Source organism: Abrus precatorius, unplaced genomic scaffold (genome assembly GCF_003935025.1).
Source record: "Abrus precatorius isolate BTA unplaced genomic scaffold, Abrus_2018 Scaffold9, whole genome shotgun sequence".
Taxonomy (NCBI): Eukaryota; Viridiplantae; Streptophyta; class Magnoliopsida; order Fabales; family Fabaceae; genus Abrus; species Abrus precatorius.
Window position 1 is genome coordinate 35038268 of NW_020874439.1, and position 26252 is coordinate 35064519.

Genomic DNA, 26252 nt, shown 5'->3' on the forward strand with positions numbered 1-26252 from the left:
TAGGACTTGTTCTTACTCTTGGTCTTGATCTTACTTTCATTATTCTTATTTATTGATCTTGGTCACGTTTCTTGCTCTTTCTTGTTATTGTTCTTGATAAAGCGACTTGGTCACGTGTCCTTAATATTGGTTCTTGTTCTTACTCTTGATAGTGTTCTCGTTTTCTTGGTTCTGCTCTTGTTCTTGATTCTGTTCTTGGTCGTCTCTTCGTTTCTTGCTCTTGCTCTCATTTGTGTTTATGTTTTCTTTTAGATCTTGATCTTGTTCTTATTCTTGGTCTTGTTCTACTTTCATTTGTGTTCATATTCTTATTTATTGATCTTGGTCTGGTTTCTTGCTCATTCTTGTTATTGTCCTTGATCTTGGTCTCACGTGTCCTTGATCTTGTTCTTTCTCTTGATACTGTTCTCCCTTTCTTGGTTCTGCTCTTCTTCTTGATTCTGTTCTTGGTCTCTTCGTTTCTTGCTCTTGCTCTCGTTTGTGTTTATGTTTTCTTTTAGATCTTGATCTTGTTCTTTTTTTTGTTCTAGGCCTTGTTCTTATTCTTGGTCTTGTGTTCCTGATCTTGTTCTTACTTTCATCTGTATTTATATTCTTATTTATTGATCGTGGTCTCGTTTCTTGCTCTTACTTGTCCTTAATATCGGTTCTTGCTCTTGCTCTCGTTTGTGTTCATGTTATTGTTTTAGATCTTGATCTTGATTTCTTGTTCTTGCTCTTGGTCTCGTTTTCTTCCTCTTGGTCTCGTTTTCTTCCTCTTGATATTGTTCTCCGTCTCATTTTCTTGCTCTTGCTGTTGGTGGTGATCTTGTTCTTGCTTCCATCTGTGTTCATCTTTTGCTTTTGGTCTTGGTCTGTTTTCTTGTTCTCAGTCATGGTCTTGACTTGTTCTTGCTTTTGGTCTTGATGGTGATTTTTTGGTCTCGTTTTCTTGATCTCGTTCTTGTCTTTTCTCCACACTGTTTCTGAATACTTGTTATTGTCTATATAACTGTTTTTACTCTTCTCTATTCCTGAATACTTGTTATTGTCTATACGCTGGTGCGATAGTTTAAGCACAAGCTTCAGGGATCACTGTTCATAGAAGCCGGAGGCTTAAAATCCAAGATTGGTGGAAGAATCTATGATTTTCAGACCTCTCTCTTTTGACCTTGTACATTCATTCTTCAGCTACAGTCACAACTATCCCTAAAAGGGGAAAAAATATCATCGATACCATACACATCATTGATACCATACACAGCTTCCAATCTTAAAATTTTAAACTACAGATTTTGATACCATTTTTAGTCATTTTGATAGCTTCCAATCTTAAAACAACAAAAAATAATAACTAAATAATAAGAATAATGGCTCAAGTTTGCAATCCAATTAACTATCTCATTTTTAAATAAAATCAATAAAATTTTCAAAAATAGTTCTTTTCTTCTAAACACTCACTAGTTTAGGATAAAATATTTTTAAAATTTCTGTATATTTAGTTTATTGAACCACAGTCTATTAAAAAACGTGTTAAAGTATGTTTAATTTCTTTTTTAAAAATAAAATATAATACAAATTTGTGTTTTCAAACATACTCTTAGTATTTATTGTTTTAAAATTTTAAAAAATATTTATCGTCACCTTTTTTTCATAATGATATTTATCATCACCTTATAATTATATAACACATTTAATTATATTACGCCATAATATCTTAAAATGATTGTTGATATAACATAATCAAGTTAATTGTCATTAAATAATAATGATGACAAAATATGCTATTTTAAGAAATGAAAAATATATAATGATCAAATTTAATAATTGAAAAAACAAAAATAAATAACACTATATTTATAAGTAATAAAAACATAATTAATTCTTTAATTTACTAGTCAAATAGTATCTCATTTTTTTTTACGTTTCAAACACAGTAAGTACGAGGCGACCATGAATAGGGTAAAAGATTATTAATGTCTAGTTTGGTAAATGGTTGAGGAAATTCAGATGGGACAAACGTGGAATTTGGAAACGACAGTGTAATACGAAATCACTTTTGTTCTTACTTATTAGAATAAGTGTCATAGAAAGTACAACCATTCACAATTGGATTTCGCAGATCCCAGAAACCAAAAGATCATTAGGATTCAGCAATCACAATAATGTGATGGGTCTCAGTAGAATCAATGCCACCCTCATCGCCATTTGCTCTTCTTCTCCATCTTCTTCCATCTCTCACCCTTCAGGTGATCTTCGTTGCCTTTAATATATTTTGTCTTCTCCAATCTCTTCACCTTAACGGTTTCATCGTTCACTTTATGTTTATGTCCAATCCAAAGCTTTGCCTCGTGCATTGGTGCAATTTTTTTGTATAATTTCCACTAATGAAATTACGATGACCCTGATCTGTTTATTGTATTTTGTTCATCAAGCTCCATTTTTTCCCCCGTTTTTTTCAATGTAATTTACTAGCCATTTATTAAAGATAACATTTTTTTTATATATATTAAAAGAAATGGGTTCAATGGGAAAATAATAAGATAACGTTTTCCGGTTTGAAGAATCCAATGTTTCCTAATGAAAAAAAAAACAGTGTCGTGAAAACAAAGAGGTAGTAATCAAATTCAGTGCCTAATTCGGTGTTTGAAGCAGATGGTTTGTTTGTTTGGTCACGTCAAGAATGGACACGAGAGGTGAGGGTCCCACCTTGGACGAGAGCATTTGTGATACTAGTCAAACCAAACTACATAGGATATATAGGATACGATTGTGTTATGAATGGAGTTGTTAGTTGTTACAGTGAGGGAAGTGTGACGGAACAAACAAGATCATGGGATTTGTGGGGATGGCAAGTTACCAAACCAGAGCAACTAAACTAACTGGTCGCCATTACGAAAAAAAACCCAAAGACAAAAGACAAAAAGAAAAAGAAAAAAACGTATTAAATGAGTTATTTTGTGATTTTTTTTATATGATATATGTTTTCATTAAAATATATAAAATTTCATACAATTTAATTTATTAATATTACTCGTGCCATAGCAAAATGTATTTACCAAAATCTCGCTGAAGAGAGAACTATTCTAATTTAATCTATAATTTTTAACTTATTTATGACTACCATAATAAATTACAATAAAGATCAGCAAAAAATCGCTAAATAACGGTATAAAGTATCGAAATAAAATTTTAATTTGATTAAAAACGGTAATCTAATTCTACATATAAATTTTGTGTATTTATTTAATTTATCACATGGACAGGATAATATGTAATGTAATGAATCTTCATCTGGCCACGTGGTTGTTTATGGTCCCATTGGCCCAACATCACAGCTCATGGCTTGTCTATGTCATTTTGCTTTTTTGGTTTGTCGGGGCAAAAGACGACAATGAACACTGTTCATATTACCACACTTCCTCTTCATTCACCGTACGCAACTTAGTTTCCTTTGATTATGTCCCCTCCAATGCTATACGGTTCGGTTCCACCCAAAACACAACATTTCTGCCACAACTGTGCTTGTTGATTTGATCATGCGCTTCCTTAACTTGTGAAAAAAAAGGAGTCTTCTGAGTCTTTTTAATTCCTTTCTTCAACCAAGTGAGTGGCTTTGTTTGGGAAAGGTTTAAAAAAAAGAGAGTTGAATGAGGAAGTCTCCTGATTGGTTATATGCAGATCATGCAACATGTGGCTCACCCGCATGGATTGGTAAAGGACTCACCTGTGTTTGCTTCAAGCGCAAGGGAAATTGTCAAAGAATCTGCATTAGTTTGACCCCTTTACAGGTCAGTGATTTGCAAGTTAGACATTGTTGTTTTACTTACTTGACTAGTTGTTTTTTTCTTTTTTTTACTTGAATAACTATTGTATGATTTTTAAGCTTTTTAGTTTCTTGATGTGGTCAGTTTTTGTTTGTGTCATGTTTTTCTTCTGCAAATTTACTCTCCTAGCTAGGACTTTTATTGAATTGACTTTGTACCCGTTTTAGTGGTTGTCCTATTCTGATAAATCTTCAACTGCCACCTTTTTGCTTTATAGTGTCTTTTTTTTTGTGCTTGTGTAATCGTTCATTCAAAACAAGAGTTCTCTTTCCAAGTTGCAGTAAAAGAAAGCAAAGTGTTATGTTTTGCCAATTTGTGTTTCTCTATCAGTTCAAGAAGTTGAACAACTTGTATTGTCCCTGCCCATTCTTCTCAAAGGCTGCAATTTACATATGCATAACTATCTCAAAGAAAGCGTTTAGTGTTTGTGAAGTATATTTCAAGATAGTTTTTGAGATAACTGGAAAATTTTGGAAACAAACAAATTTTCAGTAGTTTAGAAGCCAATTGAAAATCATGATTATAACTAGAATTTTAATGTCAATGGAAATTGTTTGTTTTCTGAGAATAATTGCAGTAACTGTTGTTGAAATGCATTGAGCTACAACTTTGTAAAAATTCTGCAGGAGGAAAGACTGAGAAGACTTAAGCGTCGAATGAAGATTTTCTTTGATGCTTCTAAGCTTGATCACCAGGTATATATATTCTTTAACTTTTGGTACCAACATATATCTTTGTTTTCTTATTTCGCTTTGCATCAGAGTATGCATCTTATGCTGAAGGATTTACTGCAATTTTAATCTCAGCTAAATTTGTACCAGAAAATTGACATGAAAAATTGATGGTTCAAACCAAATTTAACAGTATTGAAATTTTAGTTATTCACATCTTCTTCACTTTCTTTTGCAAGTTACTCATTTAGAAATTCTTTCATGGATAGGAAGCTTTGAGAGCTCTGTGGTCTGCTTCATTCCCTGGTCAGGAGCTCCAAAGCTTGATTTCTGATCAATGGAAAGAGATGGGATGGCAGGGAAGAGATCCATCTACTGATTTCAGGTTATATCTGCCTTATTCCTCTAATGCTTTTGTGCTGTTTTCACTGTTGAAATGAGTTGCTTACTCTGCTATTTTGGACCAATTTTCATGAATAGAGGAGCTGGTTTCATTTCGTTGGAGAATCTTCTATTCTTTGCAAAGACATTCTCTGTAAGATTCTGAACTATGTACTATCTCTTGATGGTGCCATTTCTGTGACTAAAAGCAAAAACTAAAATAGTCATTGATTTTTCCATTTGTAATGTGACATTTTATGGATGAAAGAAATAAGTGTTTTTGTCCTGGCACTTTTAACTTTCCTCTATGAATAGCTTATTTTATTTTATTTTGATGTTTCTCTGTTTGTTGTTGCAGACTTCGTTTCAGCGCCTATTGAAGAAGCAAGGAGGAAAGGGTGCTGTTTGGGAGTACCCCTTTGCTGTTGCTGGCATAAATATCACATTTATGATCATGCAAATGCTGGACCTTGATGCCAGTATGTCATGAACCTTTTTTTGTCTCAAAAGTATTTTGCACCAAAGATTGTTGTTGATCAATTTTAGTAATACACTCCTCCCATTTGACTAAACATGAATCTTGTGGTTAACTCTCCAAGGAAACTCAAACTACAAAATGTTATCATCTTATAGGGGATTGAATTTGTTATCTTTATTACAGCAATATTTCTAACATAGGGCTTATTCTTCATTTGCAGCCAAACCCAGGACTTTTGTAAGAGCTGTTTTTCTACAGATGCTTTCAGGTTAGAATCAACAACTAAATTGTTTTTCCACTATTCATCTTGATATACCTCTATTCCTAATTTGCACACAAAAATGTCTTAAGATTTCCCTCGATGCCTCACTATTTTATTACCCTATACAAACCTCATTTAATTTATGTAACAACATAACATTGTATACCCCTTTTGATTACATAAAGTACACTTGATTTCGTACACGGTTATAAAATCAGGGAAGTCAAAATATTAAAACAATAGATATTGAGTGAAATTTTGTTAAACCTTATAGAATGTGACTGTAATTTGCCCTATCTTTTATGTGATTCATCTTAGAGTTGGTGATTTCTCACCATTCTTCCAATATTCTCATACATGTGCAGAAAATGAGTGGGCATTTGACTTGCTTTATTGCGTGGCATTCGTGGTTATGGACAATCAGTGGCTGGAGAGGAATGCTACATATATGGAATTCAATGTAAGAATTGGTCACATACTTGTTTTTAACTTATGAATAAAATGTACATTTTCTTTTTGTGCTGTGTTAAAGAGCTTCTTTAAAAGGGATTGAATAAGTGTTATTTTTTTTATTATAGGATGTTTTGAAATCCACACGACTTCAGCTAGAGAAAGAATTGTTGATGGATGATGTTCTAAGAATTGAAGACATGCCTTCTTTCAATCTTCTTTGTTGAAACGTGACCAAAGCTTTGTGTACAGTTCGCTCTCCTGCTTATTGAGTCCATAGCTTTAATTTGTCACTAGTGACTATTAAGTAGCTTATCTGTAATTTATATTCATCATTCCTTACACGATAGCTATTTAAACCATCTCCTTGATGACTAGTGCTAAGGAAATTTCCACTTTACATCCACGAGATTCTCGTTTGGAAAATTTTGACTAATTAGTAATTGGAAGTCTTGATTATGTGGATCTACTAATTGAATCAATTGTTACACGAGTTCATTGTCCAGTAATACTACAATTTCTTAGTTTTATTCGTTGCTTTTAACTTTTTCATGACCCCCAAATCCATGTACTTCCTAGCCCCTTTTTGACTATGGTGTATGCAAAATAATTGTACGTGAAGAAAACATGTTAATCTACACCACTCATGTGTTGTTTTCTCAAATGGATAAATAGACGAACAAATGCATGTATTGTTTTTTGGGTCTGCTTGTAAACATCCTTGTAAAGGCTTTCATCTATGTAACGAAATTAAGAATTAAGTGAATAGCTTAAATAAATACTTCTTTAATAAATTATTATGAAATGATAGTTTATTCATAGGCTTAATAGTGAAGTTTATTGCAACAAACTAAAATTAATCTACTTTTATAAGTTAGAATAATCTCTTTTAGATATTTCATAAATAACTTTTTTGGTATTCTTTACGTAACAAATGTTATATATATATATATATATATATATATATATATATATATATTTTACATTTTTACTATTTTTTAATAGTTTACGAAAATTCCTAAATGAAAAGATAAATGCATTTAATATTTTGAACATACAAAAATATTATTAACTAGAAAGATTAATCAGAAAATAATATAAGAAGTTTTACAATTATTCTCTAGATAATTATTTTTTAAGTTTTGGAACCCAACTCTTATTTCAAATTTTGGAAGTGATGTTTATCCGTGGATCAGGATCAGGATCCTCTTGTATTAGTGATTAATGTGAGTGTTGCATTATGAAACAGAGAGACATAAAATGGAAATTAAAGTACTTTTCACAAAAAGTGATAGGTCTTCCTATAATTGTGTCCTCCATTATAATATAAAAGGGTCGTCTACCAAATTTCTCTATTAAGCTCTCTTTTGGTGAACTCTATGTCATTGTTGATTATGCTAGCTCTTTATGCCCTCTAGTACGAGATTTTACTCCGTGAAGTTTCAAAATTTCAAACAATTATAGAAATTTCAAGTGTAGTGCTTATAAAAAGAAATGTAATGAAAGTTAAGTATACTGTGTAAGTTTTTGTCAACGAGTCAATAATTATGTTCTGATCTGTGCTCAGATCTTGCTTTGAACCTTATTATAAAAGTTATTTCCGTGAGATTGAATCGTGCACAAGTATAGTATTATTATCAAATGAAGCTTGGTTTGCCAATCCACACCCTTATTTTTTGTTTATTTTTTTGGCGACAAGAGCTACACACCTTGTTGTTTAATCATCACATGATTTGTGGGCCAGGCCAACCCAAATGGTATTATTTATTTTAATCTATAAATATTTTAAAAAAATGAAAATGCTTACTCATATTTGATAAAGGATAGAGGTAATTTTTCCAATAATATGCTATTATTGATTTTGCCCTGCAAACAAGCTAAAACGGAGCATGCTATGGAAGTGACAAGACAATACATGTGCCCTGCAAAGAGTACTGTTACTATTTGCCACCTTAGCATAAGCAGTAACAAAGGGAATGAAGCGTTAATGATTGTTGTGTTCCCATACTTGAGGAAGTGGAACCAAAGTGTTGCGTAGAATTTAGTTTACCAATCAGATAATTGGAGATTTCAGTCATTATCATTTACCAGAAGCTTAGTGTACTTTTTTTTATACATGAAATGTTAATGTATCAATCCGACAATTAATAACTATCTTTGTAATTCAAAAAGAAAACGAAGTTACAGATATTGATGTTTTTTGAATACCGTGAGTTGTGACACTAAATCATTTCCTCTTTATTTGTCTAATTCTAAACTAAGTATACTATATAAAATTGGCTTGTCCTCGTACAAATATAACAGGTGGTCCCTGGTATGTACAATTAGTTTCCCTTAGCCTGATATGTTAATTGAGACATTTGTTGAAAGTTTTTCTTAGGGATTAATTTTTTTTATGAAGGAAATGTTATTCATTTTCCATTTTCTTTTCCCCTCTTCAGCAGGGATAAATTAAAATATCATTTATAAAAGAAACATCCTAAGTGGTGAAAATTCCTTAGACACTGCTCCAATCATGAGGCCTCTCCCTAATCCTCGTAGTGTCAAATGAAAAAAAAAAAACCTTAACAATTAGAATGATTAGTTACATGTTATTTACAACAGGAAATAAAACAAAATCCCAAAAATGGTCGACAACAAAAATTTAATTCTGCAGAGACTGAGTATGTGCAAAGAATTGTCCACATTTATACAATAGATTGGTTCATGTGTCGTGGATACCACATGTATGACACCAGTCCGGGTCATTCTCTGTACGTTAAGACGTTGCATTCAAGAATAGAAAAATATAAGTTGATACTCACTTTTTAGGTTTTAAATGAGTGGAGAAAAAAAGGATAGAAAGAAAGTTAAAATGAAAGAGAAAGAAAACAAAAGATGTGAATGAAACAAAATGGAAGAGATAAAAAAAAAAAAAATTTAAAAAGTGCATGAAAATGAAAGAGAAAGTGGGTGATATAAAATATAAGCATTACGCAAGAATTTATTGGATAATTGTTTCCCTTCTCTCATTTACAAGTCTGAGCTTGCATAGATGAGATCATGATATCTACTCAAATTTGTATTTTTAAGAGTTGTGGGAAGTGAAGTGAAGAGATAATGGGAGGACAAATTATTTTAAAATGAATATATTTAAAATAAAAAATATTAATTGATATATTAATATAAATTTAATATATTAATTAGGTATTTATTATCATAAATAATATTATTTAATTTAAAATTAAAAAAATATTTCTCCCCTTCTTCTCTAAAAACCTGCTTTCGGAGAAAAGACAAAATTGATCTCCGGTATTGTTCGTGAAATGTGCTCGATAGATAGGGAATTAGGGATGATAATCAAATTTGAATTCATAAGTAATCATCCGAATTCGATTCGACTTTTACATAGAAATGTGCTTTGACTGAATTTAGACTTTAATTTAAGTTTTTTTTTTTAATTTGTAAAAGTGGTAGTTGAACAAGGTCGTGAATGTAATTATGCATCGCCAAACCAAAATTTTTGTGCGAGAGGGATTTATTTTCATTCTCCCACTTTTTATAATTATTAAAACATAAACTTATTATAATTTTTTATAAAAAAATTATATTATAATAATGATAAAATAATATAGTTGAAATTACAAAATTCATTAAAAATATAATATAGTTCTTAAACTTATTATTTTTCAGATTCTTATTTTCTATAAATTTTATATATTATATATAATTTAGAATATACTTGACATATTTTTTTATTATATATATATATATATATATATATATATATATATATATATTAAATATGACTGAAAGCTTGGTGCTTCTTGGAATGAAAATTCATCAATTTAGTGGCATTTGTCCTCCCGTTCTCTCAAGATTTTCCCCAAATTCTCAAGGGTTGTATTGTAAAATTCATGAATGCAATATTCTCATCTTATATTTTCATCTCTATGCTGTCTTTCGTCCTTGACAAGACAAAGCTCAACTTTACTCTCTTGCTGGAATAAGGTAGAACGTTTTATTCAAGTTTTTATTGGAACTCCAAAATTAATTTCGCTGGTGTTGTCTTTGCACCTAAATAAACAACCTTTTTTTTTTTAAAAAAAAAAAGCTCACAATACACGTGATAATGATGCCCTACTAAATTTGATATCACTTCTGGAAACTTGAAAGAAAAATAATCAACTTTAGCATCCATTACAAAAAAGCAATAAATAATTATTTCACACTTATTTATCCCCAATCAAGATCAGCATCATACATTTGAGAAAGATAACGTAGGAATCAAGTCCTATAAAATAAAAAGTGCCATATTTGACAAAGCCTGATGCAAAACACATATCACATCTGATATCTCTGAATAAGGAAGTCCATCAATTTTAGGTTCTAATGAGAGAGACAGTTATAAGTAATAAAAGAGGAGAAAAGATAAAGTCTGAAGGATCAAACGACTGGCTGATTCTTGAACCCAAAGCTTACATTACCCACCTCTGCCATCCTTGTCTTTTAAGCAAAAACTAACACCAAATGTAAATACTATCCCCACTGACACCAAAACTTCTTTCTCATCATTCTTGAATTTCGCCTCTTCATTCTTTAATTTTCTATCCAGGAAGTTAACTCCATAGTGGTCTCTAAGTTATCTATACTGAAAGGTACCATAAAATCAAATGGGTTCATTCCAGACACCAATTGGAATGAGAAGCTCCACATTGCTAGAGACTTCATGTGGATTCCTGCTACAGGAATTGCAGGCAAGAGGCTTATTTTCATATGTCAAATGTTTTCAGATAACTCCTGTTACATTTCATTTTTTTTAATCTTATGTTATGAATTTAGATCATATGGGATGAAGTTGGAGAAGATAAGTTCGAAAGGGAGAAGGTTTTGCTAGATTTGGAGCAAGAGTGCCTTGAGGTTTACAGAAGAAAAGTTGACAGAGCAAATATATCTAGAGCTCGTCTGCATCAAGAATTGGCTGAGGCTGAGGCTGAATTTACCCACCTTCTTTTGTCCCTTGGTGAAAGATCTCTACCTGGACGGGTACTTATTCCATTTAGCCATCTCAAATTATTAGTTAAAAAATCAGAACCAAGAACAATGTTAAGCAATAAGATACCATTTCATTTATCTAAAGTAAACCTGTGCTAATTATTAGTGGTTCTTTTTCTTTTCGGTGCCTAGTTGTTTAAGCGAGTTAGAAATTACATAACATTTTTGCTTTCAATTACATCTCGTTGTTTAAAGTCTATACAATATTCTATTGTGACTTATGAGATAATTGTGAGAAAGATGCTAGAAAATAGATTAGTTGCTGAGCTAAGCTTTGGCAAACAATACAACTTTGCTAGAGAATTTTACTTCTTGAATGTGACTTCAATGGTAAAGTTTATGCTTCAACAAGAAATCATGAACCAGTATAGACTCTAGATTGATGACAGTACTAACTGAACAGCCAGAAAAAAGAGCGGGTACACTAAAAGAGCAGCTAGATTCAATCACTCCAGCACTTCAGGAAATGCGTATGAGGAAAGAAGATAGGTTAAAACAATTCCGCGCCGTGCAAGGTCAAATTCAAAAAATTTCTGCAGAAATTGCAGGTAACTCGGACAGTGAACCCTCAACCATTGTAGTAAACGAGAATGATCTTTCACTAAAAAGACTAGAGGAGTATCAGAGTGAATTGCAAAGACTTTACAATGAGAAGGTACCTAGAAGCAGTTGATGTTTTTTTTACCCCCACCATTAAGTAGTATTCTTCAAACTTTTTAACATTTTCATATTATTTTTTGTGATGATTACACTTAAAAGAATGAAAGACTTCAGCAAGTGGAGAAATATATCGACATGATACACAGCTTGTCCACGATCTTGGGAAAAGATTCTTCTGCGATCATCATGGAAGTTCATCCAAGCTTGAACGACTTGTGTGGAATAACAAAAAATATAAGCGACACTATTCTGGATAAACTCAATACCACAGTGGAGTCCCTCTTTGAAGAAAAGCAAAATCGGCTGGACAAGGTAAATAAAAGATGTGAAATTTGAAATTGCCCGTGCATACTTTCTCCCCTTTCTAAGGAATTATCCTACTTATTAAATCAACATAAAAACGTCTGCTGCCTCTTATTATTGTAATCGTGACATTATTATTTTTTAATCAAAATAGAAAAAGACATTCGAGATACAAAATTATATGACTTTACATTATGTAGAAGTGACTCTTTGCCCACACTTACACGTATGTCAAACAGAAATTATGTATCATCGTAAGAGTACTAACCTGTCTTGAGGCTACGGTAAAATAAATGCTTCAGGTTCTTAAGCTTTTACTATTGCTTTTTCCCTTGACTTTTATGCCTTCCATTTTACAAATTTGTCATATTCTTGATATATTTTGCAGCTTCATCATTTAGGCAAAGCACTGTCAAATCTTTGGAATCTTATGGATACGCCATACAGTGAACGACAATCGTTTTCCCATGTAATCAATTTGTTGTCAGTCTCATCTGCGGAAGTAACAGATCCAGGAAGTCTTACTCTAGAAATAGTTCAGCAGGTAAGTATCAAACTTTAATGATCCACAAAATATCAGAAAGATATTTAAAAAACCTCATTTTTTTTACAAGACTGAAGCTGAAGTAAAGAGATTGGATCAACTAAAAGCAAGCAAGATGAAGGAGCTATTCCAGAAGAAGCAGGAGGAACTGGAGTTGATATGCAAGAAATCACACGTGGAGATTCCTTCACGGGCAGAGATGAACAATATAATTAACCTCATAAACTCAGGTGAATCTAAGTAATATTTGTGTATATTCCATTACAAAATATGTATGAGATTTACTTCAAAACTAAACCAGCCTGGAAATTGACTTACATGTACAACAGGGGAGATTGACCATTCCGATCTCCTCATGAGCATGGATGAACAGATATCAAGAGCAAAAGAAGAGGCATCTAGCAGGAAGGCTATAATGGAGAAAGTGGAGAAGTGGATGTTAGCACGTGATGAGGAGCGCTGGCTAGAAGAATATAGCAGGGTTAGAATTTTCATTTGAATCAATATTTGTAAATAGGTTTATCGACTGTATTTATTGTATGTCACAATCAAGTGTGCTATCAGGATGAGAATCGATACTCAGTCAGTAGAGGAGCTCACAAAAACTTGAGACGTGCTGAACGTGCCCGTATAATGGTCAGCAGAATGCCAGGTATGTGAGTGTGTATGAGAGATCAAAACAGATAATTGGACCAACTGTCAGCAAACTCCCATGCATGGGCTTACAAACTATGGTTGCTATTTCCAGCTATGGTAGATTTGCTAATAAAAATGACCAGGAGTTGGGAGGAAGAAAGAAATAAAATTTTCTTGTACGATCAGGTAAGTCATCTTACACTGCAACACTTCGGAGTTGAGCATAATCGACATAATAGAAAACATGTACTCAAAATGTGTATAAGAATCTAAAATTAAATAATTCTTAAAAGGGAATTAATGAGATTTTAAAAATTCAGAGAACATTCACCATATTAAAAGAGGCTAAATAAGTATTATGAGACGATTCCCATCTATTATATATATTCCTTAATTTGATAGCCCTAGGCCCACTTAATGTCTCAGATAACTGACTGATTTCAAATATTAAAGAGGAGAAAACTTGCAGATGCCATTCTATGAATTGTTCTCTTTCACCAGATAATCATGTCATCTAACATTGAAGATTAAACAACATTCCTTTTGAATAGCATTTGCATATGGATGCACGTGGCAAAACAGATTTTAATCCAGGAACTCTTCATTTTAAGAATGGTGTAGCCAATGATAAATGCCACAACTACTGTACAACAATATTTTGGCATAGTGTGCATAGGAGCAATAATGAAACTCTAGTTTCTTCTATTCTTAAACGTGCCACATTGCAAATTGTGTTAATCAAGCAATGCCACAGACCATACTTCAATAAATTTTCGAAAAATACAGAACACACAATCACATCCCAGCACATATCAAGTTAACAAAAACCTGAAAAATTCCAAGAAGCAAATCATGTTATACAGTTCTAGATTTCTTGGCTTAGTTATGTTAAAATGAAATGGTTTGAGAAGTCTTACGATGTCACAGTTTCCTTTCTCATGACCAAGTATATATGTTCACTAAGTGACCTTTATAGTGCTGTGGTTTGTCAAGTTGATAACAGCAAGCCTAAATGACATCTGTGTAGGTACCTCTAATGGCAATATTGGAAGAATATAATATACTAAGGCGAGAAAAGGAGGAGGATAAGAAAAGACAGCAGGTTAGTGTTTGACATATATCAGTTTAAAGCATTAAATACTTGTTCACATTAAGTTGTTCACGAAATGATCCTTGCATATGTTATACTCCATACCAACATCATTCTCACCTCCTTTCTCATGTTTGGTTTTTAGCCGTGGGAAAAGAAAAAGGTTCAAAACCAAGCAGTCATTGAGCGAGATATTACTTATGCGTCTAGACCAAGCACCGGCAGTAGGCGTCTTCCAAGTCGAAACCTGAATGGAGGTCTAGACTCCATGCCCCTGAACAGAAGGCTTTCTATGAGTATCCAACAGCTGGGATCCAACAGCATAAATTCAGGAAATCAAGGCATAGCATTCTTTAAGGATGGAAGGAATGTACAAAGAAAAAAGATTTTTGGTGAACCTGGCTTCGCTTCTCATACAAGAGACGAGACATCTTCTATGGTGTCAACACACGCTGGACCTTTTTCTCCTTAAATTTCTTTATTAAAAACATAGATTTTGACTGAAAATACTTTATAAAGCTTGCTTTCCAAGAAAACTGTTGTGGACCTGCAAAAGAATAAGTTCAAACACACCGAGCATAGGAATTTTTATGTACTTATGTTTATGCGCTTAAATTTGCCCAAATGGATGAGAGCTCATACTTGATTGATGTCAGCTGCAAACAGATTAAATTCTTGACTCATTGTTCTATTTACAATCTTGTATCATACAGTGTTTTTGCTCGCCCCAACTAAAACGAATCCATTTTGCTGTTTTATGGATTCAATTAAGATGCCCTGAATTGTATATCAACTAAACAACCCTAAGCTTCTATGAGAGTAAGAAAATCCTGAAGGGGGAGACATCGAATAAAACTGAAAAAAACAAATTGATGTTGCAACGGATATATTTATGTTTCAGTACCTAGATTGAAAGATGCATTTCTTGATCACAAATCCCATTTAACGAATTTCAACGATTATTAATGTTTGCCAACTTCAAATGAGTAAACTAAAGCAACTCTACTAGAATTGAAAAAGCTAATGAACAAATCACACATGCTTAAGGTGCTTACAAATTAGAACTTTATGTTTTTGCTAATGCACTGTAAATTGTGATCTCTGATTGACATAAGATACAAATCTCCATTGCAGTGAAAAACAAGGACAACCTAAGATTCATCTATTGGGGCTTGGGCATCTATTGGGGCTTGGGTTTGGTTTTCAGATTCTGGCTTTCGGAAGAAGTGATCAATACGACGAGTACCAGGCGGAGCAGTATTGGATTTGGGCCGATCCCCAGCCGGAGTGGGCCCATCGGGTTTAGTGGGCTGAGAAGGCAACGGAAGCGAATCGAGGAGAAAATCCCGAGTTGGTCGGTGCCTCTTCACGGCCATTCTTATGTGTTCAAGCTTCACCGTCTTGCGTTTCTTCTCAATGGCAACTTGCGCTGAATTTTCAGCAAGATATTGGAGGAATAATTCCGTGGAGCGCGACACCAGGAACAGCGCTTCTGAGCTCACCCTCTTCACCTCTTCGTCCAGAGTCATAATCTTCTTCACCCGACTCTTCGGGAATTCGGGTTCGCTCGATACCGCCTTCTCTTCTTCTTCCGCCATAACCATTACAATTTCTCTTTCAATCTTCATTTTTCTCATTTTAAGGTTGAGTAAGGTTTTCAATTTGGCGGGAACGGAAATAGACCGAGGGGTATTATCGTCATATTACCCTAACCCTTCCCGCTAAAGAAAAAAATAAATCGTGAGGTGGGCCGTGATGGGCTTTTTTATTGCGTAGGCCTAGGTCTAGGAATTCCAAGCCTAGGCCCAGGTCAAGTCTTTCTCCTTCCTCGAGTTTAGTTGCAGTTGCAGTCACTTGTGTGCTCAACATTTCACAATCACAGAAGAGAATGGAGTTTTCTCAAGATGATTTTGAGCGGTTACTGTTATTCGAGCATACGCGAAAGACCGCTGAAGCAAACTATGCAGAGAATCCTCTTGACGCTGATGTACGTATCGCTTTTTGTTCTACCCTAAATTTCTCTTCAGCATCACTTACGTGTATGAGTATGTTACTTTCTCATACATATGCTGTTTCCGAATTGTGAAGGTGTCTGTTAGAACTTTTGTATGTATGAAACTGTTACTGATATTATTCTTTTGTGACCTAAAACGTGGAAAACTGGAAACGTTATTGCTTGGAGTCATATGCCTTCTATAAAATATGTTAGGTACATTTTCCTTGTAGAAGCTGATGAAACAAACGTAAGTGTGTTTGAACATATATTCATACAGAATCTGACCAAGTGGGGAGGAGCTTTGATCGAGTTGTCGGCATTCCAAAATCCTAGGGATTCCAAGAAGATGATTGAAGGTAAATTTTAAAGTAAATTTGTCTTTTGGCGAAGGGAAGGGCGAGTAACCGCGATTGATTGTTTTGGGTTTTGGTTTGAACCAAACAACTAAACAGATGCCCTTTCAAAGCTGGAGGAAGCTTTGTTGATCAATCCAGCAAAGCATGACACTCTTTGGTGCTTGGGAAATGCCAACACGTCTTATGCATTTCTAACCCCTGATATCACTGAGGCAAAGGGTTATTTTGACAAGGCACATGAGTATTTCCAGAAAGCTGTGGATGAGGTAATGTATTTGATCTGTTCTTCTTGATGTAGTATTAGTTATGGGCTTGGAATTCTGAAGTGACTTAATGGTGGATTCTGAATTTGTAGGATCCTGAGAATGAGCTCTATAGAAAATCTTTGGAAGTTGCAGTTAAGGTAATGGACTTGCTATGGCCATTGTATCAATATTAATCGTGCAATTGATTTTATTTTCATTTTCAAAATTTTGCTAAAGAAAGATCATATCAGCTTAAACTGCCTTGTCTACTCTGATTTTTAGCTGAAAAATGTTACTGTTTTCATGACTGATGGGAACACAACTTGCTGAGTATATATATTAGTGTAAACTAGGTCACAATTAAGTTTAATGTTTCTGCTGTTTACTACAGGGTTTATCTATGAGATTTTAATGTTTTATTGAATGAATCAGATTCTGTTGTTTAATATTCAGAATTATGGATGACTATAACAAAATAAATCTCAATGTCCACTATACTAGATATCTCAGGTTTTACTTACAGTTAATGCGCTAAACTAGAGAAAAATTGTTAATTGATATGAAAACCATCAAAATTGGATTGGAGGCTTGAAATGTGCATTAGGACCTAGGGAGGATCAAAACAGATCATATTTTGTGTTATTGTGGCGAGCACTAAATTGTATACTTATCATTCAAAACTGTTTATAACATAATACTGATAATAGAGAAGAGGACACTATTTAATCTTGATCTGGTTAATTTTGGTCTGTGGTCTTTGGCTTTGGTGCAAAAGAGAGAAATTTTCTTGATTTATTCGCTGCCGAATCATATTAAAATGTGATTTCTCAATTTGGTCCAACTGCTTTCTCAATTCCTTATTTTTCTGTTAATATTATGTGTAACTTGTTCACCATTTTATCATTTCTACTTTGATGAGTTTCTGTGAACCATCCTCATAGGCCCCAGAACTACACATGGAGATCCACAAAAATGGGCTTGGTCAGATGGGTAGTGCAGGATCCTCTTCTTCAAAAGGAAAGGTTGTATTATTGAAATTTCAGTGCATTTAATTAAATTAGAGTCATGTTCTCATGAATACTAATTGACGTGTAACGTCAACCTGCTATGTCAAATTGATGGAAGTGACATCTTGAAAATTTTAAAATGCTCAAAGCGACTTAAATGGGGTTTTTGTTCTATGGATAAAGCGGTGTTCAGAACCATCATGCCTCAAATTTTGGGGTACAATGCTTTTTATTTAAGCAGATTATTAGAACTTGCATCTTCTAGAAATTATTCATGGTTAGTGTTAAGTTATGAAACCATCATGTATATTAGAAAAATCTTTCTTTCCTTCCCATAGGAATAGTATTTGGCACTTTTTTATGTTGGGAGTTAGAGGCATGTTCATGATTCTCTGGGACATGCTTTTAGGATTTTGCTAATATTTTACCTTGGTGATGCACCCTGTATATCTCTTGCCTATGATATTTCTCTATCCTCTTTCTGTAAAGCTTGTTTTCATTGTGTTATATTGTAAATATAATTTAATTTTTTTCTTAATCATTAATTCAGTTTAAATGTAGATTTATTAGGTTATTTGCATCGCATTGCTTCTCCCTTTGTTTGCCATATATTATTTGTAGGCCCCAGGTGTCTGTTAAAGCACTGCACTCTATGGTTGGCCATTTGGCTGCCTATGTTACAATAGTAAGAATTGGTTTTGTATTAGCAAACTTGGGTCGTGTTGGCAACTTTGTGTTCCCCAATTATTATTTTCCTTCTGTTACTCAGATCACAAGTACCGAGGCTAACCTGTTAAATTTTTAAGACAATAACAAGCTTTTTATGTCCTTGAGCTGCCCATCTTCTACTCTAGCTTGCCATGTTTTTTGACGTTGAAAAATGATGAAAGTAACCTTATGGGATTGAATTGTTTGAAAAGGTTACTCGTGATTATTTTCTGAGATTATAATTATTCAATAATCCTTAATGAAGAATACTATTTCTAATAATTGATGTATGCCTGTTTTAGTTTGTTTATAGAGGAACTTAATATATATTATTGTTTGGTTCATTTCAGGAATCTAAAAAGCAGACGAGCAATGACCTTAAGTATGATATATTTGGATGGATTATTCTTGCAGTAGGTATAGTAGTATGGGTGGGAATGGCCAAATCTAATATTCCACCGCCACCTCCCAGATAAGCATGTTAAGTTGTTTCTTTAATGTATCATGACGAAAGTAATTGATGACTGGTTATTCACTTTAGATTGGAAGTTGCGAATTAGGTATTGCATTTGTGTTTTCGGCATACCGACATTATTATTCATGGCTTTCTTTACCGTTTATAAGATTAATTTTTAAGAATTATCTGTTTAAAATCGACTTGCCGTAGCCGTTGCTGGTCTGTATTGTATGACTTTAGCCTCTGAAATGATTTTTGGGCGGCATTGTTTCTTCGTATCTGATTGACGGAGTTGCATTAGTCATGGTTTTCATCTCCTTCATTTGTGTGTTTTTTGTGACCAAACTATAAATCATTGCGTGCGTAAAACTAAGTAAGTGGACTAAAAATGGGTAAAGAAACAAAACATTATGAAAACGAATGATAACTGAGAAGAAAATTTGGTTTATTTGGAAACTATGTGCTTCTGTAAGATTTAAAAGGGAAAATAAAATCCTAAAAGTAAGTGGATTGATGGTGTGCACACTATATATTTTTCTTTATTAATCTGTAAAATAAAGTGCATATGTATATTAATTTCTTTACCGGATATTATCATGCTTGGTGAAATTTAATTTTAGTAAAATAATTGCTAAAGTCTAATAAATTTGTAAAAACAAATGTTTCTTTAAAATAAGTTAAAATTAACCTCGTACTGTTTAAAGTATTCGCAACTCGTATATTGTGGCAATTTTGCAAATTTGGCCTTCTGAATTTTCCAACTTCTGGTTAGGATTCCCAAAATTGGGTTGACGGAGCCTGATTCATTAATAGTTTATTAGGTTACCCTAATTCATTAAATAATAGATTAGGTTAACTTGTCCTGTTTTGAAAAAGAAAATATAAGTTTTTATGACTTATTTTAAGCATCTGAAAGTGGTATGATTCTATTGGAAAAATAATTATTAACAATATAAAAATACTTAAAAGGTATTATAACTATTTTTTATAAAAATAAATTTGTTTGTTCAAAAATAACCATCAATTTAAGGATAGGGTGATGAAATGACTATAAAAAATAACTATCAAAAATAATTTTTTTAACATCGGTTGGTAACGCAGATGATTGTGCTAACTTAGTCACTATCCCATATCTACAATTACCATTTATCTATTTGGATAACGTGAACCAATGGTACTAGGAAATCGATAAACGAGGAGACTTACAGTAGAAAAGGGGTGAAACATAGTTGCTTTTCAAATTTTGTGACACGTCTTCGACCTAATTTTAATATTAATATCATTTTCATTTCTCTTTTTTTTTTTGTTTCAACGAAAAAATAATAATATTTAAAGATGTGGTATTCCGCGGAGAGGTCATGTTGTATTATATAAAGTTGTTTTTTCCACGGGGCGTGTGTTTATGACAAATAAAATTAACTGTACAATAAGTACAATTAAGTTTGAGAGAGGGGGAAACTCTTGGCTTCTTCTTTATTGGGTTGAAATTGGTTCTACGTATAAACTAATAGACTATATACTCTGGTTCCTGTTTACACTCTCTGCGTTACCATAGTAATTAAACAAGATATGTTCTTTTCAACTCACTTTAAAGATATCATACTTGAATACAAATCAATTTTTTTACAATTAAATTTACTAGGGCTTAAAATAAATCATCAATTAGCTTTAATTCAAATCAAAATAGATTTATAAGTAATATATATATATATACGAACTAGATTTCAGTATTATTTTTTTTTACTAATTTTACTCTCAAACGGTTTATTCATGTATTCTAAGATTCAACTCCAATTCTCCTTCATTGTTTCTCAAACGGTTTAATTAATATATTTTGCTATTTGAAATTTTTGTTCAACAAAAGCAACGCTTTCTAATAAATTTGTTTAAATTTGTTAACAATCTTTTAATGCTACTTACACAAACATTTTTAGTTTTCATCTTCTATTTGGAAGTGATATTATTGTTTTTATATTTGCTTTATTATTTTAAAGTAATTGCATCTTTGTCATCTATTCAATTTTTAAACATCTTTTTTCTTACTTATGTTACATTGAAAATTTTGATATTATACTTTTGTTACATAAAAAAAAAACGTCATTAAATATTTCTTAAGATTCATTTAATATTATTATTATTGTTTTTGTAAATAATTTTTAAAGTTTTTAAGGACACATTGTGATTTGATTTTTCCGCCTCTTCAATTTCCTTTCTAATTTAAATTGTTTTAGAAAAAAATATTGACCCAAATATTTATAGTTTATTTCTAATATAAACTGATCAAGCATGAAGCTACCTCTAAAATCGAGGAGGGCATCATTTTTCTCTAATCCTTTCCTCACAGAGAAGAAAAAACAATTGGGTCCAATTCGCAATATCCATTAACTGAGGTCCCCATTAGCAAATTGAGGAAAGAGAAGAGCATCAAAAGGTAAATTAAAGGAAGTTTGACGATAAGAGAAAGGAGTTGAATCTGATTTTGAAATTTAAAACGACAGAAGCGAGGTAGGGTCATTATGACCCGTGAGTGTCACTACCCGGCAACGGCCCAAACGCACTGGTGATTGAGACACGTGCGCATCCACGTGAGTGTGTGTGGAAGCACATAACAAATAGCCTCGCGTGTACGTTTCAAACGTGTAAGAAGAAGCATTCCAAATTTCGGTGGACAAGAATATATATTTTTTATTTTTTAATTACTAAATTATTTAATAAGTTTCAATCTGCATTTATATTTATCGACACATCCTTTCGTTTTGATAAAAATAATTTTCCATCCTTCATTGCTTTTCCCTCTCACTTTCTCATTGGAGGGAAAACATCCAAAATTTTTCTCAGTCAGGGAGGAATATAGCTACTCATTTCACTACTGAAGAAATCTAGGGTTTTACTCTGTTCCTTCCGCTTATTTTCCGAGCTGATTCATTCTAATTTAGTTCTTTCTTATGCTCGTTGATTTGTTCTTTCCTGTTTAAAGAGAAGCCAGTGCGAATGCGATGCATGTTGTGAGAGATCATTGCTTTTGATTTCCGAATCAGGTATCTGTGATTTTAGCTGGAGCTTGCTCGTTTAGCTCACATCCGTGTCTTTTAGTTGTTGTGTTTTTAGGTCTGTTATGTTTTTAGGGTTTTTATGCGATCTCAGTGTGGAGGGTTTATTGTTCTGTTTGATGCTCAAATTTTGGATGCTGATATGACAATTGATGTTGGATGGTTGATTTGGTGCGCTTTTGGAGTTTCTCAGTTTCAGTTTGGTTGTTTGGGTTTCTGTTGATTCGATAGTCATGTGTGAGGATGGAGTGACTAGTTTGTTAGTAGCTTGGTTAATGTGATGATGTATGAATAGCTCTTGGAAATATATTCGGTTTCTCTGGAACAAATTTTAAGTTCGAGCATGGTTCCTTTTTTTGTTTTTTTGCTGCTTTTATTTTTTCTGATATCAATGGTATGAATTATTGTCTCGTGCGACGAAACCAGTTGGGGATTTGAAGCCGTTATGAAAATTTATCCTGGTTTTTAGTATCTTGCAAAACATATTGCTTAGTGTTGAGTTTTATATGTTCCTCAAAAGTGTTAGCTTCTTAGTATTTACTAAGGTGTCTTCAATTGGCAAGGATCCTTGATAATCTGTTCCTGAATGCATGGTATCAGGATAGTTGTTCTGGAACTGTATTTGCTGCTTTGGTTACTCCCACAAAAGTCAACTGGGTTGTCCAACATTCTTCTCAAAGTAGACATGCAAACTAGGAAGAAAGCCTTCAGGCGAAATGCTAATAAAGAGTGTGGCAGTCCCAGGGTTTCAAGAGCACAAAGGAAGGTCTCTGAAAATGTACGAGCAGCAGAAAAGAAAGTCACAGACTTAATTACATCATCTGCTAGAAAGAGTAAACCTTGTAAGTTACTAGTAATGGTTGGTTCAGTTTTATAAAATAATCTATATTTATTAGCTTTTTGCTTATGTGTATTATAACATTTAATTTTCTTTTTATTTTAATTTCTGCCATGTCTGACTCTGATTCATAACTAGCTTGCTCCTTCATGTGGTCGGAAGTCCTAACAATTTTTCTTAGTTTTCATTTTGCATATATAATGCCCAATACAATGCATCTTTCAGAAATTTGAAAATAATGACTAATTAACTGGTTTTACCTTTCTTCTTGGTGTAACTCCAGTCGGCACTCTTGAGAATAAAGCTGGAGAGCCCGGACACTCAACTGATTTAAACAATGAGTATGACTTTATGGATAATGGGAATTCCAATGCTTGTTTGGAAGATGATGCAGTGAATGGAGCAGGATTTGATATTTTGGTAATTTAACTAGACTGCCTTTTGTGTTGCTGTGCATGCATGCAGTCTACATAAGTTTCTCTTCTGCTGGAAAGCTGCTTTATGAATCTTAGGTTCAGTTGCTAACGATTCAACTTCATCTGGCAAAGTACTCGTTTCTTGAATGTGGATTTAAGGTTTTCAGATGTGTTGGGCTTGTTAAATGTAAATGTTTTCTAGAAATTGAAATGTCAATTTGAAGGGATTTCCCTTAGAACACTGGATATTCTCTTAAATACCTTTTTGTTTTTTAACCTTTTTGAAATAATGCTGCAGGGTTGTAACAAGCAAGCTGTTCATCTGGAGTCTGGAACTATATTTTCTCCTGGGTTTCACTTATCCAAAGGTTCTGGAGGAAAAGTTGTTGACAGAGGTAAATGATATCATCATTATAATAATTATTCGCTTTGAATTACTTCTTTTCTTTTTGTCCGTGTAATTTTACTAATTTCCATATGATATTTTAAATTTTTTCATTGTTAATTTTTAATCTTTTTCTTTTGTTTCTCTCTAGTTGATTTTGTCAAAATTTTTCAGAACGATGACCAAAAGAGAATTTCTCCAGGTCAAGAAATAGAGTTGCAACAGGAGGATACAGTAGATGTAGATGGTCATGTTAGTCAAGACTCTGACACTGCGATGGAAGTAGATGCAAACAATTCATCCGACTACCCTAAATCTGGGAGATATGGTGATCAGATGCTTGCTTTAAACACAAAAAATGTGAATGGTTGCAATTCTGATTTTGACGGAAATGGTCTTTCCTTGGAAGTTTCTGCCATATATCTTGCCATGAAAAACTCAAAGCTGGAATGTGTTGATGAGCACGGTCAGGATTCCATGTCTTCTGATATGTGCCCAGAGGATGAAGAATTTGAAGATTTTGATGACTTTGACCCATACTTATTCATAAAGACCTTACCAGACTTGTCTACTGTGGTTCCAACTTTTAGACGATTGTTGCTACCTAAGCAGACACGGAGTTGCCCGTCTACCACCCTTGTCCTGGACTTGGATGGTAAGAAAATTGTGTCAATTTTTATGTTGCATGCCTAACTGATAAGATGCCTGTCATAGCCCTTTTTTTTTTCGGTTTAGATACATGGACACACTTTCTGCTGCAACTTACTGATGTATGATTCTGGCTGAATTGCTCATTTTATATTTTGCATATTGTTTTTGACTCTGCAGAAACTTTGGTGCATTCTTCCCTGGAACCATGTGAGGATGTAGACTTCACTTTTCCTGTTAATTTCAATTGTGAGGAGCACATTGTCTTTGTACGCTGCCGCCCTCACCTCAAAGATTTCCTTGAGAGAGTTTCTGGTCTTTTTGAGATTATTATATTTACAGCTAGTCAAAGTATTTATGCTGAGCAACTTCTAAATGTGCTTGATCCAAAGCGGAAGATATTTCGCCACCGTGTATACCGTGAATCCTGTGTTTATGTGGAGGGGAATTACCTCAAAGATTTAACAGTGCTTGGTCGTGACTTGGCGCATGTTATAATAATTGACAATTCCCCACAGGTATACGACCATAGGTTCTTTTGACTTAAGAAATAAGTAATGCCCTTGTTATGGCCAAGTGGCTAACATTTGCAATGTGCTACTATACTGCCATTCTTAGAGCTGCATATGAAAGCCCACTCAGTAATTGTAAGATCTTTTTTTAAATAATTTTTAATTAATTTCAATCAATAATCAAGATGTTGCTAATATTTCTCATTTTTAAAATACTTTTTTTTTTTTAAATTGTAAGTAGATATCTGTTAACATTGAATAAAATTAGGTTATGACTTGTATGGGTGTTTTATTTTGTTTTTGTTTATAGAAAAGGTTATGAACATACTTCTTGGAAAGTACTATTTACATGTTACATGATACCTTTTCTGCTGTTTTTTTTTTTTTGGCGTAGGCATTTGGATTCCAAGTGGATAATGGAATACCGATTGAGAGTTGGTTTGATGATCGTTCAGACCAAGAATTGCTTTTATTACTTCCGTTCTTGGAGAGCTTGGTTGGAGTTGATGATGTCCGGCCACTAATTGCAAAGAAATTCAACTTGCGGGAGAAAATTGCTGCAGCTGTGCATCCTCTAAATACAAATAGAAGAGATTTCTTATCAGAATGAATTGTGGGTTATACAATATTGACGAAAGGAGGCAACTTTTGTATCTTATAGCATTCTTGGATTATGATTTAACATTAGCATTCTCTGTTGCTGAAGTTGTAATGATATACACTGAACCAACAAAAAGGAAGGGGAAGATATAAGAGTGTGAGCATGTGTGGAGAGTAGAAACCGTTTTTCTATACAAGATGACTTGTGCGGATGGTTGGTTACTGTCCTGTTAATAAAAATTCCCCAATTAGTTTTGTTTAACCTATATATATATATATATAAGCCATTCTCTCGTGGCTAGATTGGGTTTGCTTATAGAATTCGGCGCGAATAGTGCATAAATATCGATGCAACTGCACTTGACCAAAACAAAAACCCACACTTGGTCAAGAGATTTTTACGTTAACTATTTAAAATTTATTATTACTAGTTGATATTGTATATAATTGTTTTAATCTCTTTTTATTTTTTATCTTCCTTTATACGCACATTTCTAAAATATATTCCTTAAAATGAAGACATTTAATGGTATCTCACCAAGAGGGATAAGCATTTTTCTATTTTTCTTTAGTTTTTTTTTCCTAATTTAGGAAACAAAGCATACTTTTTGTTTTTACTATAGTTTGCATGAAAACGAGGCCTGGCCTAACAAACCAAGCCCACAACTACTCTATTTCCTTTTTGGCGCCAATTCACTCACCAAACTCGCGTGACCAGA

At 33.3% G+C, this 26252-nt stretch overlaps 5 protein-coding genes across 10 annotated transcripts; 4 read left to right on the forward strand and 1 right to left on the reverse strand.

Annotated features, from left to right (window-relative positions):
- The first annotated feature begins 3420 nt into the window (after positions 1–3420).
- On the forward strand, positions 3421–6552 carry LOC113850095 (ELMO domain-containing protein A). Of its 2 annotated transcripts, none has more exons than XM_027480460.1 (8): positions 3421–3770; positions 4433–4501; positions 4747–4862; positions 4958–5012; positions 5217–5337; positions 5557–5604; positions 5964–6058; positions 6177–6552. In XM_027480460.1, exons 1-8 carry the CDS (start codon positions 3630–3632, stop codon positions 6273–6275), a joined length of 744 nt encoding a protein of 247 aa, XP_027336261.1. In that variant the 5' UTR covers positions 3421–3629; the 3' UTR covers positions 6276–6552. The 2 variants fall into 2 exon arrangements, with proteins under 2 accessions (XP_027336261.1, XP_027336262.1); XM_027480461.1 differs by having other exon boundaries at positions 3632–3770; positions 4384–4501; positions 6177–6340.
- Positions 6553–10560: 4008 nt separating this feature from the next.
- LOC113850024 (65-kDa microtubule-associated protein 8) lies at positions 10561–15039 on the forward strand. Of its 2 annotated transcripts, none has more exons than XM_027480329.1 (11): positions 10561–10784; positions 10870–11073; positions 11486–11737; positions 11842–12054; positions 12434–12589; positions 12660–12819; positions 12919–13070; positions 13154–13241; positions 13338–13411; positions 14253–14327; positions 14461–15039. In XM_027480329.1, the coding sequence occupies exons 1-11, from the start codon at positions 10701–10703 to the stop codon at positions 14785–14787; spliced, it is 1785 nt and encodes a 594-aa protein (XP_027336130.1). In that variant the 5' UTR covers positions 10561–10700; the 3' UTR covers positions 14788–15039. The 2 variants fall into 2 exon arrangements, with proteins under 2 accessions (XP_027336130.1, XP_027336131.1); XM_027480330.1 differs by having other exon boundaries at positions 10701–10784; positions 14253–14333; positions 14473–15039.
- A 427-nt stretch (positions 15040–15466) lies between these two features.
- LOC113851316 (dr1-associated corepressor) lies at positions 15467–15919 on the reverse strand. Its single transcript, XM_027481781.1, has one exon. It carries the CDS (start codon positions 15917–15919, stop codon positions 15467–15469), a length of 453 nt encoding a protein of 150 aa, XP_027337582.1.
- A 184-nt stretch (positions 15920–16103) lies between these two features.
- LOC113849842 (mitochondrial import receptor subunit TOM20-like) lies at positions 16104–19380 on the forward strand. 2 transcript variants are annotated; one of them, XM_027480041.1, is made up of 6 exons: positions 16104–16302; positions 16589–16667; positions 16764–16933; positions 17023–17070; positions 17854–17934; positions 18978–19380. In XM_027480041.1, exons 1-6 carry the CDS (start codon positions 16204–16206, stop codon positions 19101–19103), a joined length of 603 nt encoding a protein of 200 aa, XP_027335842.1. In that variant the 5' UTR covers positions 16104–16203; the 3' UTR covers positions 19104–19380. The 2 variants fall into 2 exon arrangements, with proteins under 2 accessions (XP_027335842.1, XP_027335843.1); XM_027480042.1 differs by having other exon boundaries at positions 17854–17937; positions 18978–19201.
- Positions 19381–21832: 2452 nt separating this feature from the next.
- Positions 21833–25797, forward strand: LOC113849283 (CTD small phosphatase-like protein 2). Of its 3 annotated transcripts, XM_027479071.1 has the most exons (7): positions 21833–22122; positions 22735–22976; positions 23256–23392; positions 23687–23783; positions 23925–24428; positions 24602–24939; positions 25328–25797. In XM_027479071.1, exons 2-7 carry the CDS (start codon positions 22820–22822, stop codon positions 25541–25543), a joined length of 1449 nt encoding a protein of 482 aa, XP_027334872.1. In that variant the 5' UTR covers positions 21833–22122; positions 22735–22819; the 3' UTR covers positions 25544–25797. The 3 variants fall into 3 exon arrangements, with proteins under 3 accessions (XP_027334872.1, XP_027334871.1, XP_027334870.1); XM_027479070.1 differs by lacking the exon at positions 21833–22122 and having other exon boundaries at positions 22599–22976; positions 23976–24428; positions 25328–25734; XM_027479069.1 differs by lacking the exon at positions 21833–22122 and having other exon boundaries at positions 22599–22976; positions 25328–25733.
- Positions 25798–26252: the final 455 nt, after the last annotated feature.